This window comes from Crassostrea angulata, chromosome 3, assembly GCF_025612915.1.
Source record: "Crassostrea angulata isolate pt1a10 chromosome 3, ASM2561291v2, whole genome shotgun sequence".
NCBI classification, from domain to species: Eukaryota; Metazoa; Mollusca; class Bivalvia; order Ostreida; family Ostreidae; genus Magallana; species Magallana angulata.
The window spans coordinates 54293396-54308559 of record NC_069113.1 but is presented as its reverse complement, the minus strand read 5'-3'; the positions used below and the strand labels follow the sequence as shown (position 1 = coordinate 54308559).

General features: G+C 31.5%; 1 protein-coding gene and 1 pseudogene across 1 annotated transcript; both read left to right on the top strand.

Moving 5' to 3' along the window:
* Positions 1-1349, top strand: LOC128175145 (spidroin-1-like; annotated as a pseudogene).
* Positions 1350-9068: 7719 nt separating this feature from the next.
* On the top strand, positions 9069-10783 carry LOC128178022 (spidroin-1-like). The gene is made up of 2 exons (XM_052845011.1): positions 9069-9165; positions 9717-10783. Exon 2 carries the CDS (start codon positions 9717-9719, stop codon positions 10641-10643), a length of 927 nt encoding a protein of 308 aa, XP_052700971.1. The 5' UTR covers positions 9069-9165; the 3' UTR covers positions 10644-10783.
* The last annotated feature ends 4381 nt before the right edge of the window (positions 10784-15164 follow it).

Here is a 15164-nt window from a genome sequence, read left to right as displayed (position 1 = left end):
AAAAACAAAAACTTGCCTATGTTAAGAAAACATGAATCATCAATTGTCACGTACGTTATTGATCAAATCAATTGAATTAAAGTTTACCAAAAACTTTTGCTTGTTAAAAAATCAACTTGATAAGAGTTAATCTTTGAAAAATAAAACTTTTCTTTCTAAGAAAAACACTTTGCGCTTTAAAAAGAAATAATGTACATTTCTAATGAATATACAATGTATATCCTTTTCATTTTTTCAGATGATCCCTGCTGTTTCCATTCTTTGCCTCGTTGCTGGCTCTATCGCTCTGCCAGTCAACACTGACTACTATCCTAAATCTCAAGGATATGGAGGACGTAGAATAAATGGTGGTTTCATTGGAATCAACAGCAACGGATTTGAAAGCAGCATCTTGGGGTTTAACGGTGCAAACGCTGCTGCTGCTGCTGCTTCTGCCACCAGTGGATTGAATTCCGCTGCTGCCGCCGCCGCGGCACCCAATGCAGCTTCAAGAGATTTTAACAATGGATTTGATACTGAATTAGGATTGTTTGGAGGTAAATCAGCGGCCGCTGGTGCGGCCGCTGCTGCTAGTGGTATAGAATGCCGCATCATCTGCACAAAGGAAATCATTTAATGGACTTCAAGGGCACTCAGAACATCATTTAATTGACTCTAGCTACGGACCATTCGTTCATCAGGTACAATCCGTTCAATTGCCAGCTGTTCAACAATTTCCAGGTCTGGGAGGTTCCGCTGCTGCAGCTGGACAAAATGCTGCCGCCGCTGCTGCTGCCTCTGCATCTGGTGCTAACTTCGGATCTCAAATAGGAATTAGAGGTGCCCAGTTTTCCGGTCAGATTGGTGGTCAATTTGTTCAACCAGGTGCCTACTACCCCAATGTTGTCGGACAAAACTCTGGATCTGCCGCCGCTGCTGCTGCTGCCGCTGCCTCTAACGATGCAGCTGATGCCGCTGCTGCTGCTTCTGCTGCCAGCACTAATGGATTTAATGGTGGAATAATTGGAGGATCAACCGGTATCATTGGTTCTAGATTTGTACCAGGAAAGAAATATTAATATGAATTATCATTTCATTCGTTCGCAAAAAGTTTGAAGATATTTTTTTTGGTCTGTGATATGCATGTTTCTCTTATGTCGGTGAAAATGTATATTTATTATCAATTTTTTTTATCAATTGGTATTTTACATTCAATAAATATATTTTACAAACAAAAAGTTTTATTATAATTTTACCTTTAATATATTTTTATTAAACTGATGTATTGATTGACAAAGATTTATATTAACCCGAATTGTAGAATATAAAATAGAACTACTTTATTGAGGATTTGCCTTCTCTCGTAAGAGTTCAATCATAAAAATGCAGATCATATACCGGTATATAACGAATACTTAAGACAACATGAAAAAATGACAATAACAAACTGTGAACCATCTCAAAAATCCATAAAACGAAATACAGATTCAAAGCAGAGCAACAAATAGATAGAAATGGAATCAGTGGTCTAGGAGGAGTGAGCATCCTCCGCTGACCGGTCACATACTTCTTTATTTCACGAAATTTTACAAGCGTTTCAGCAAAAATGGCATAACATTTACAATACAGAAAGTATTAGACACATCTTTTTCGTGCACATCTAGACACTAAATAGTTTCAATAAATCTGCGCCAATAAAAACGTTACAAATTTTGATACCTCTGCTTGATTGTCTACTATTATAAGGTAATGAGATCAAAACGCAATGGTGCAAATTATTGATAATAATAATTTTTATTGCTAGGGTGTTTTAACTGTAAGAAAAAAACAATTATACAAATTGAATACTAGAATCCCTGTGAGCAATCCATTGATTTTATTAATTTCCAAGTTTTTAAGGAGGTTGGGTGGGTGTGGGTGTTAGGGTAAGATAATAATGTGTCTGTAAATGTAAATGACATTCTGATAATATTGATTTTGCGATGCTTTAGTTTGGTTTTCTTACCAACTTTAGTACTCTAAAACCTCAATCTAGGTCTTATTATGCTAATCAATTTTGATAAAAGAAATTGATTCTGTTAACTGGAAATTAAAAATTTTTAATTCGATAATACATTTTATGCTTTGCACAAAATGTTATCTTATGTCCAACCAGAGAGAGGATGTAGAAAGGGGAATATTATGTCTCAATATTTATTCATACTGTCTGCTGAAATTCTTGGTATCTTAATCCGTTCTAACATAGAAAGCAAGATAAAAGAATATCAGTTGTAACAAAAGTTAGATACCTTAAGGTGGCGTGGGACATCTGCCCATATTAATGTAGATTAAAGTACATTATAACTAAAGTACTTTCATTGGTTTAAAATTTTACAATGTTCAAACAAAAAATTCATTTCTATAGGCATTCTAAGAGAAGAATAGAATATTTAATTCGTTAAGTAATCAAACTGGTTGTTTTGGTTTTCTCCTTTTTTCTTCTAGATATACGAACAAAATTAGCACAAACATTTTATGGATTATGTAAGTCATCTGGAAAACTTATTTAATGCATATGTTAGAACCATTCAGTTTAATGTTTGTTGCCTTTAGGTGATCTTAGAGTTGAAAAAAAGGCAGAAAATCATGATGTGAAAGTTCGTATTCGTTTTGTCTGATATCCCTTATATGATTGAAATGTAAAGTTTGGATCTGCAAACAAGCAATGCAAATTCAATGATGCTTCATTCGAGTTGGATTATTAAATTGTTAAAAGTGTAAAAAAATAAATAAATTATTTGACAATGTACCATTTCCCCCAACAATTCATAAGAATAACTAGCGAAGGTGCTTTTATTTACAACAAGGATATTTCGCAAATAAATATCATTTTCTTTTGGGTAGGACACAATCCATGTGTTCAATATTTACCTTCATACATTTCAGGTTTTGCAGACTTTATGTTTGAAGAAACAATGTTGTTTTCTTTTATGCAAATACCCTAAAAGATAAAAGGGATTATTTGAACAATAAATCGTTTCACTGGTTGGGTGAAATGACAAGTAAAGGAACGTCAAATTAACCTTATTTTGTTTGTAATATAACTTGTTACAAGCACGTTCATGTTGCTTGAAATAAACAATTAACAATAATCATTTTCAGTTTCGTCCTTTTTTTTTATCAAATACAAATCTTGATGAATGTATTCCGTTCAGAGCAAAAACATTACTGAAATCAAACCTAAATGCAGAGAGAGAGAGAGATAGAAAGAGAGAGAGAGAGATCTGTTCAATTTTGAAAGTGGTTGTTAATGTCTGCAGTGAACAACAATTTTTTACCACAAACATTTTCTAGTTGACATAATGAAGATCAACAGTGTTTGATTACTCATTACAACTCAAGTAAGAACCGGGATCGGGATTTTCAATTTTCAAAAACAACGATCATTCAACATCATTGAAGACAAATGCCAAAAGCAGGCATTATTTAACACTCAAAACATGGCGTAATACAATAAATGCTTGTTAGAAACGTCGAGTTACAGTTTACAACAAGCAATTTTTTTTTCTGTTCCTTATCGGTCTTAGATAAATTAATCTTTTATTTCAAGTGTGTTTAAGATGGTGATGGAACATCTGTCAATATTAATGTGGATAAAAGAATTATATAATAAAGATACTTTCAACGGTCTTGATTTTTCTTTTGTTTCAATATATAACGAAAAATATGTTTTTTAAAAATTTAGGAAGTGTAAAATCTTTAAAATCCCCAGCGGGGTTTGAATTCATGGCTTACAGATCCGTAGTGAACCCTCTTAACCACTGCACTACTCATTTACAATTTTGGGAGAGAAACTATTAATAAAATTATGCCTGATTTTTTTTTGCTGATATTCATAAAAATGTGTCATAACATGGAGGTGTCCAATATTACCACAGGCACGTTTGTTTAGGAAAAACGTTTAATATTTAGCAATTACTTATATAAAATGTTGATATTGTGGAATTTTGGGATATTTTAAGGTGTCGTCTTCTCTAATTGATAATACTATGAGTTGATAGTTAAATAAAAATATTCAACGAAGCACCTGTTATATGAGGTATGGTGTTTTCCTGTTTAAAAAGACTGCCGTTTTTTTTTTGTTTAACTTAGTCAATGATGACCTATGCATTTTAGCAATTTATAATCAGATTCTCTATTTCTTTTTATCTTATTTCCAAATAGAACAGTAATTTATTATTTCTGATATAATATGTCACTTTTAATTTCTACATTGAAAAAAAAAACATCGTTGCAGATTATTTTATTGACCTGAATCCAAACTCTTAGGCTTTATGTTTCATAGCCTTTATCAGAAAAGAGTAGTAGGATTTGAAAAGTTATGACTTTATTTTTCTCGATTCCACTGTTGAAGATATACCAGAGGAAAACTGTCAAAAAATTGATCATTTATTTTGAACAGAGTTGTTTTGAAACAACGGAATAACATAACATTGTAAATATGAACATTATTGATATTTCTCAGTTAAGGATGTTAAATAATTCACCTGTGAAGATGTCCATTTTTTCACCTCAAATATGCTAGATTTCTGCCGTTCAAATTGCACATCATTACATTGCGTGACGAATGAAGAGGGAACGTGCACGTTTAGAATTAGGCTTGTTATGAGACATCTGGGGTGATATGCCTAAAAATTCATAAGTGCTTAAGCATATTCAGAAATTTTACTTAGCAGATTGAAATTTGACTTTTCATATTGCATAGTATGTTACATGAAAATTTTCAACTCTGAAGCATATACTTAGCATATGCTAAAATCCAAGCATAAATCTTCCATGTCTTAAGTAAATATATATTAGGCATGTTGCTAAGGTGTATGATTTAAATAAGACCGTGCAACAAATTGTTAATAATTGCTGCTTAAGTGTATGAAATAAGAAAACTGTTTTCAAATTGTGAAAATATCCGAAAGTTAATGCTGCTAATCTGTCAGGATACATCTTTGCAGACAGTTTAGAAATGTTTATCTCGAAATAATCTCAATTGCAATGTTTTCTAACGACAATCATAATAATCACAATGAAATAATTTTATATCATGTACATTTTGTCAGATCGTGCGTGAATTTTTTTTTTAAACCAAATCCCAATCTTGGAACAGATGTAAGTTAAATGAAACTATGATTAAAAAAAGGCGATTTTATACCCTTGTGATTTGATGAAAAATAGATTGTCTACGGACTTTTCCGTTTTTTCCGCTTATGACAACGAGCACACGGCTGGTGTGACCGGTCAGCAGAGGATGTTTATTCCTCTTCTATCTATTTGTAGGTCCGTGTTGCTCTGCTTTGGATTTGTATTTCGTTTTATGGATTTTTGAGATGGTTCACGGTTTGTTATTGTCATTTTTTATCAATGACAGAATTAAGAACTCAGATAAAATAACAAATCTACAGTTTTAATTATTCAAATGTAGATTATAAAAAAACATACATATATTGTTAGGAAAGCCGTCTTAATTGTTCTATCAAACAGAACAATATGATATATACATATCATAAACAACAGGAATTAAATTTTTCCTTTTTCACAAGTCGCCACTACGGGCACGTAGAATGGGCCATCCTGAGTAAACGGACTGGAGATGAGTAGGACTGGCATGCCGTGAAACTGAGTTCAAAATAACCCTAAAGAAACAACAACACGCCATACAATAGCACATAGCACGAATTCACAGCGAATACGAACACTGCATAAGGTTTAGAGTATCAAAGTACTTAACAAATAATAAACAAGTCTAAACGATGGGCAAATTGTATCGTACTACACGGCAAAAAATACAAGTATACCATGCACTTATATCCCAATATAAAGAACACACTCGACACGTGACCACACAGGAACATGCAAAAGCAAACATCTATGTTTAACAGTTCTACCTCGTCAAACCAGTATATCAAAAAGTAACTAAAAATATCTAATGTAAAATCCACAGTAATGTATAAAGGCTAATCCGTAATTAAACTTCAAACTATAAAATATAACAACTTACCCCTAGTAGGAGAACAGGTTACTCAAACATTAGCTGCTTATATCTGTCATGAAGAAATCGTGTCCACTACCTGCAAGGTCTGCAATGTGGCAGTTTAATTAAAGTAATTTAACAACAGAAAAAGAACTGACCAATACTATTGCTGATACCGTGTCCTACGTACACTACGAGTATAAAAAACAAGTTACATTTGAACATTTTGAGAGGTTCCTTATAGAATATTAGTGAGTAAAAAAATGTAACAATAGAGACTGATTTGTGACACATATCACGTTTGTATTTCAATAAAGCATAATCTTTTTAAAACCATAATCAATCAATATTTACATGATAGTGAAAACTGAAGTGACTTTGTTTACTTAAATAGTTGCGATGTTCTAAGTTAAGAATTACTAAGCATGTAGCTTAGAATTTTTATGCAATGAAAATTAAGTTAAAATTATTCCTTAGAAAAAAGCATAAACTTAAGAAAAGTCTTAAAATGTTTATGCATACGATCCTCAATTTCCTATACGTATATTGGGTCAAAGTTTAATTTTTGGAAAACTTTTTTGATTATGAACGTGCTTGTATTTACAAAAATATTTTATCTATAAATGTTAATCATTAGAAAACATCACGCTTAATATTCTCATTAACAAAACAGTTAAATCATTTTACACTCATGCTTAGCAACTTAAGTGAATTAAACAAGAAAACACATACATTTTATATGTTTGTTTTGAAATTGAATGTTCTTTTAATGCTATACAAAAATTTCCTTTCAGGACCGACAATTTAAAACTTTTAAATAAAAGCTTTCAAATTTATCCATGGAAAACTGTTGCTTGAACTGGAATATTTATTCTCTATGATACAAAGTAATAAATAATTTAGCAAGTCAAATTTATTAATGACATTCATTATTAAATGCTCGTTTTATCCTTTCAAATCTCTCTGAAGTTTTCAAATTTCTTTTATCATTAAAAAAACAACCCATAGACTTAGTATGAAAGCATATATGTAGCTTTCCTAAAGGAAATACATGAACTGTATCGTTTTCAATGACTTCGAAAAAAATAATCCGAACAAATACTTCATATTACGGAACATTTTGTAAACGTTTGTAGAATCTTACGAGTCGCATTTAATTTCAATAATTTCAAAAAGAAATTATTTCGAACAAGTACTTCATATTACATTAAAGTCAAGTAAAACATTCAAAGAATCTTACGATACACGTTTTACTAATATTACAAACCAAACTCATTTTTTCAAGAACACTTTTTTAAATTACATACAGATAGATTGTAAAGCTGTGATAAATTACTTTATAATGTCCATTTGAATTAAACCCTTAAACTTACAACAAACTATTTAAAATATGAAATTGATATATGGTTTTTGCTTTAACACTATTGGAGAAATGTGAACATATAATCTGAAGTTTTTTTTATGCAAATTATCTTCCTATATACTCATTTTGTTTGAAAAGGCAGACCTGCTACCTTATTAAATCATTTTCATTTAAGCAGAACTAAAATAATTTTATCACTAAAAATACCTTTGAAAAATTAAAATGACCGCATATTATACTGAATGATGAGCCTTTAGTTTCAATAATGCATTACATATGATTTTATATAAGCAAATGAAAATTTAATGTGTTTAATAATAGTGTTGATATCAGTAAAAACGATTCAAAATCAAGTAAAATCAGTTATGAAAAAGTATTATATCTTAAATAAGATAGCTAAAACATTTAACACTAAGGATTAAGATTCTGGTGAGTAGCAACCTATTATGAATCCTAAATCATATAAAGGATCAAATAGTTCTTGGTAACAGATATAGGGTGACAACATGACGAAAAAATATTATGACTAAAGATTAGAACTCGGTGATCAATCGAGTCAATGATACAAGCTGCAAAACTGTTTAAATAACAAATTCTTGATAAGATTTTTTTAAATGTTTTATCTACTGTGATTTTATATTCCACATTCACACAAAAAATATTTTAATCTCATTTCAGATGTTTCAAAACTAAAATATTATCAGAGTTTCAATGTAAACGCAAGTTGATATAAGCGGCCTTTCAAAGGAAATTTAACATATGACATTGTACACACGTAGATGTACAAAAATGGTGTTCTATCTTTGTGATCATGTTTGCGCAATGCTTTTACAATTCAACTGTAATTGTAATTATATCAATATGCATAGTTTATTTTCACAATAAATATTTTTGAAAATTCAAATTTTATTATTGTCTATAAGTTACAAAAAGAATTATACCTGTATATTTATACATATATTGAGTTTAGATAAATGGTTCAAACAGAGACATAATTTCCTTGACAATGGTAACCTCAGTAAACCAGCACCCCCTATAAACCGGCCCTTTAGTCCGGCCAGGCAGCCTGCCATTTCAAAGAAGTTTCACTAGTTTATATTTCGCAATAATACATGCGTAATATTCTAGCTTATTTAGTCAATGAACATTTAGTAAAGCACAACATTAAAACGAGAGAAAAGGAGGGGAAAAGAGAAAGAAAGCAAAACATATTCCAGTTCAAGTAAACAGCAAAGTCGAGTAAGGAAATTGTTCAATAATATAAAACAAAATTTTAGGGAAAAAGACTGTGGTAAATGAACCAAACGAGATATAACATGACGAAATATTTCTAAGAATTAAAAAGTTACGAACTATTGCGTTTTTAAACCAACTACATCACATTCGTAAAAGTGGATTCCTTAAACGTATTATTTAGTTAAACATCATCATAGCTATTAATAATAACCGACCATACTCTAACAAAATATTTTTTATAATGAATTCAAGTAGCATAACCTTTTGCATGAGGAAATACCCTGACTGAAAAACAAAAACATGCCTATGTAAAGAAAACATGAATCATCAAAAATCTCCCATGGTAAAGATCTAAACTAACAATTATGTAATCAGCGTTTTACCATGAAAATTGTACCATCCAAGTCAATTGCAAAATTCTTCTTATTTTAGGTAGCCAATCACATTCAGTTTAGCTTTTATCAGTAAATCCTCATGCATATTCTTTCCTGTTTATGTCAACGATCTGGTGTGTATATATAGGCTGCAAAGTGTAGTAATTGTCACTAATCGTCCAGGTTCGTTCACCAAAAGACACTTCAAGGTAAGAACAGTGATAATTTTGATTCATCGTATTATCAAAAAACACTTATTATATCTTTAAAATCGTCTATTGATAAACAAAAATAGTAAATGTACATGATTTATATTAAGAATTTATATTTTGGTACAGTATAAATTATCTTTCTTTCTGAAAATAAAGTACTTATTTAAAAAAAAAACACGTCGATTATTGATCAAATCAATTATATTAAAGTTTACTACAAACTTTTGCTTGTTAAAAAATCACCAATTTGAAAAATTAAACTTTTCTTTCTAATATAAATACTTTTTGATTTAAATAAATATAAGCTACATTTCATATAAATCATTTCATTTTCGAATGCCAAAAATTTCCAGACCATCTATCTAAATAAAAATACTTTGATTTATTGTTGATAACTGTTTGGTCAGAAAAAAATGAAATTGGTTACTAATAAATATCTCGTCTCGTAGCTCTTCAATAAAATAATTACACTGTAATCACACATTTGATGTACAAATGATGAAAATTGCTTTAAGGCTTAAAGAAGTATATCCTCTTCATTCCTCTAGATGATCCCTGCTGTTGTCCTCCTTTGCCTCGTTGCTGGCGCTATCTCTCTGCCAGTCAACACTGACTACTATCCTAAATCTCAAGGATATGGAGGACGTAAAATTAATGGCGGTTTCATCGGCATCAACAACAACGGATTTGAAAGCAGCATCTTGGGGATTAACGGTGGAAACTCTGCTGCTGCTGCTGCTGCTGCTGCCGCAACTGCCGCAAGCGGCTTGAACTCCGCTGCTGCCGCCGCTGCAGCCGCCAATGCAGCTTCAACAGGTTTTAACAATGGATTTGATGCTGAATTTGGATTGTTTGGAGGAAACTCAGCTGCCACTGCTGCTGCATCATCTGCACAAAGGACATCATTCAATGGACTCCAAGGGCATTCAGAACATCATTTAATTGGCTCTAACTACGGACCATTCGTTCATCAGGTTCAACCCGTACAATTCCCAGCTGTTCAACAATTTGCAGGTCTGGGAGGTTCCGCTGCTGCTGCTGCCGCCGCCGCTGCTGGTCAGCAAAGTGCTGCCGCTGCTGCTGCCGCCGCTGCTGGTCAAAATGCTGCCGCTGCTGCTGCCGCCGCTGCTGGTAGAAACGCCGCCGCAGCTGCCGCCGCTGCAGCTGGACAAAATGCTGCCGCTGCTGCTGCTGCTGCCTCTGCATCTGGTGCTAACTTCGGATCTCATTTAGGAATTAGAGGTTCCCAGTTTGATGGTCAGATTGGTGGTCAATTTGTTCAGCCATCTCCCTACTACCCCAATGTTGTCGGACAAAACTCTGGATCTGCCGCCGCGGCTGCTGCTGCCGCTGCCTCTAACAATGCAGCTGCTGCCGCCGCCGCTTCAGCTTCTGCCAATGGATTTAATGGTGGAATTATTGGAGGATCAACTGGTGTCATTGGTTCAAGATTTGTACCAGGAAAGAAATATTAATATGAATTAACATTTCATTCGTTCGCAAAAAGTTTGGAGATATTTTTTGTTTCGGTCTGTGATATGCATGTTTCTCTTATGCCGGTGAAAATGTGTATTTATTATCATTTTTGTTATATTTATTGGTAATCTACATTCAATAAATATATTTTACAAATATGATTTCGTTTCTTAAATAGCTTGCTTTTATCTACAATGTTGTAAATAATAATAGTACCAGGAAATGATGAAAGTGATTTTCACAGAAAGTATTATAATAATTTAACCTTTAATATATTGTTCTAAAACTGATATATTGATTGACAAAGATTAATATACACCCGAATTGTAGAATATAATATTGTACTACTTTATTGACGATTTGCCTTCTCTCGTAAGAGTTCAATCATAAAAATGCAGATCATATACTGGTATATAACGAAAAATTAAGACTATATGAAAAAATGACAATACCAAACCGTGAACCATCTCAAAAACCCATAAAACGAAATACAAATTCAAAGCAGAGCAACACGGACTTCCAAATAGATAGAGGTAGAATCAGTTGTCTAGGAGGAGTGAGCATCCTCCACTGACCGGTCACATACTTCTTTATTTCACGAAATTTCACCAGCATTTCAGCAAAAATGGCATAACATTAACAATACTGTAAGTATTATGAAACATCTTTTTCATTCACATCTAGACGCTAAATAGTTTCAATAAAAGTTTGCACCACTAAAAAGTTATAAAGTTTGATACCTTCGCTTGATTTGTCTACTATTATTGGGAAATGAGATCAAAACGCAATGGTACAAATTATTGATAGTAATAATTTTTATTGCTAGGGTGTTTAACCGTAAGGAAAAAAACAATTCGACAAAATGTATACCAGAATCATTTTGAGCAATCCATTGATCTTATTTGTTACCAAGTTTGTAACGAGGTGTGGTGGATGTGGGTGTTAGGGTAAGATAATAATGTGTCTGTAAATGTAAATGACATTCTGATAACATTGATTTTGCGATGCTTTATTTTGGTTTTCTTATCAATAACAACAGTACTCTAAAACCTAAATCTATGTCTTATTATGCTAATCAATTTTGATAAAAGAAATCGATTCTGTTAACTGGAAATTTATTTTTGAAACTTTAGAATTTTTTGTTTTGGGAAATCAGGTAAACATTTTTAATACGATAATACATGTTATGCTTTACACAAATATTATCTTAACATGTTCATCCAGAGAAAGGATGTAGAAAAGGAAATACCATGTCTCAATATCTATTCATGCTACTGTATCTGCTGAAATTCTCAGTATCTTAATCCGAAATAATGAGGATAAATAGGACATAGATTTAAATACGTAAGGATATAAAGCATATAAATGCAAACGATACTTTATTCAACACAGAATACCCCGCCCAAATCTTTTTAAACATAAAAAGCAAGATAAAGAAATATCAGTTGTAACAAAAGTTGGATACCTTAAGGTGGCGTGGGACATCTGTCCATATTAATGTAGATTAAAGTACATTATAACTAAAGTACTTTCATCGGTTTGAAATTTTACAATAATCAGATTTGCAGAATTTTTGTTTGAAGAAACACTGTTGTTTTCTTCTAAGCAAATGCTTTAGATAAAAGGGATTAATTGAACAATGAATCGTTACACTAGTTGGGTAAAATGACAAGTAAAGGACTGTGAAAACAACCTTATTTCGTTTGTAATACTACTTGATAGAAGTACGTTCATGTTGTTTTAATAAAATGATAATGAAATGTAAATAAACATTAAATTAAAGTCATTTTCAGTTTCGTCATTTTTTTTTTAATCAATTACAAATTCTGATGAATTTATTTCGTTCAGAGTAAAAACATTACTGCAATCAAATTTAAATGCAGAGAGAGAGAGAGAGAGAGAGAGAGAGAGAGAGAGAGAGAGAGAGAGAGAGAGAGAGAGAGAGAGAGAGAGAGAGAGAGAATCTGTATAATTTTGAAAGTGGTCGTTAATGTCTGCAATGAACTGCAATTGTTTACCACAAACATTTTCTAGTTGACAAAATGAAGATCAAAAGTGTTTGATTACTCATAACAACTCAAAAAAGGACTTCTCGAAATTTTTTGCCCAGGATTGGTATTTTCAATTTTTGAAAACAACGATCAGTCAACAGCATTGAAGACAAATGATAAAGGCAGACATTCAATTTTTAAAACACTTAAAACATGGCGTAATACAATAAATGCTTGTTAGAAACGTCGAGTTACAGTTTACAACAAGCAATTTTTTTCTGTTAGTTGGTCTTAAATAAATTAATCATTTATTTTAAGTTTGTTGATGGTGGTGATGGAACATCTGTCAGTATTAATGTGGATTAAGGAATTATACAATAAAGATACTCTCACCGGTCTCGAATTTTCCTTTTTTGCAATATATAACAAAAAGGATGTTTTTAAAAAAATTAGGAAATGTAAAATCTTTAAAATCTTAGCGGGGTTTGAATTCATGGCTAACAGATCCGTAGTGAACCCTCTTAACCACTGCACTACTCATTTACAATTTTGGGAGATACACTATTTATAAAATTATACCTGATAATTTTTGTTGATATTAATAAATATGTGTCACAACATGTAGGTGTCCAATTCTACCCCAAGCACGTTTGTTTAAGAAAAACTGTTACATATTTAGCAATTGTTTTTATAAAGTATTGATATTGAAGAATTTTTTGGATATTTTAAGCTGTCATCCTGTCTTGTTAATAATACTATGAATTGATAGTTAAATAAAAATAATCAACGAAGCACCCGTAATATGAGGTATGGTGTTTTTCATTAAAAAAAGACAGCTGTTTTCCTTTTTTAACTAAGTCAATGATGACCTATGCACCTCAGCAATATATAATCAAATTCTTTTTTAATCCTATTTCCAAATAGAACAGTAATTTATTATTTCTGATATAATATGGCACTTTTAATTTCTACATTGAAAAGAAATCATCGATGCAAATTATTTTATTGACCTGCTTCCAAACTCTAAAGTTTTATGTTTCATAGCCTTTATCAGAAGAGAGCAGAAGGATTAGAAAAGTTATGAGTTTATTTGTTTACCATTCCACGTTAAAGATATACCAAAGGAACACTGTCAAAAAATTGATCATTTATTTTGAACAGAGTTGTTTTGAAACAATTTAACGGCATAATCAACAGTCTTTTGTTTTAACGGTTGAATATACAAAACATTGTAAATATGACCATTATTGATATTTCTCAGTCAAGGATGTTAAATAATTAACATGTGAAGATGTCAAAATTTTCACCTCAAATATGCTACAGTTCTGCCGTTCAAATTGCACATCATTACATTGCCTGACGAAAGAAGACGGAACGTGCACGTTTAGAATTAGGATTTAACGACAAAATGATTTATGAAAAATCTAAACACGTGTATAATAAAAATCTTTCTCTTTTTATTATTTTCTTATAACGCATGTTATGAGACATCTGGGGTGATGTGCATAAAAATTCTTAAGATCAATTCTATGTAAAAATCAATGGTTTTTTAAAAGGGTCTGGCCACGCATAGTCACCAATTTTCCTGATATTTCATACATGGACACACCTAGGTGTACAACGCAAAAAACCACTAAAAGTTGGTTGCTTGGGGTAACTGTTGCCATGGTAATCGAGGCTAAAGATGGGAAAATAGCAAAACCTACCTACTTTGAAGCCATATTAGAAGGTTTTGCCCACTAATGTAAACTATCAAAGACATAAAACAGCCTTTGTCCTATTTTCAATTATTTTATTATATAAGAAAATTGATGGAGAAACCAACACTTTTAAAATGTGACCATGGAAACCGTTACAAATTTTTGAAATCAGTTTTCTGCGGTTTTTTAATAAGCTCAAATGGGAAACTGTTAAATTTTAACATCCATATCAATGTCCATGCAATATATATTTTATCATGAAAATTAACATCCGTTGCTATGGCAACAAGGCCAACATTTAAGAAAAAATGAGAAATTGAAGATTATTTTGATATGCTTTCATTCCTGATTTTAGAATTTATTTGCAATTGTTTTAGTTGGAACTTGTAAAATTATATCTAAATTTTCCTTATACACCACAAAAACCTTTGTTATGCAACAGATAAGTGTTGTTGCTATGGAAAATTAAGTTGCATTAAAAATTACACAGAAATTCTTACTTTTTGAAAAGTCCATAGCAACGGCAGTTATTTCTGGAAAATTTCAGATTTTATTCAAGTGCCATTTAAGTTAAGGACATACTTTACTTTTTCTCACCATTTGATTTTATATATTTATTCATTATAAGTGAATAATATCCATTTAAAGATGCCTAAAAATATTATAATTTTCCTTATTTTTTAGCTTGTTACCATAGCAACGGTTCTCAATTTTCATATTTAATTTTTTAATTGCACAATCATAATAGTGTTTACCAAAATATCCAAGATTTGCACTTTTTATTCAAATTAGATGAAGAAAACAGATTTTAGAATTTCTGTTTAGTAAC

Coding starts and splice junctions, on each gene's coding strand:
- LOC128178022 (XM_052845011.1), top strand. CDS start 9,717: ATGATCCCTGCTGTTGTCCTCCTTTGCCTCGTTGCTGGCGCTATCTCT.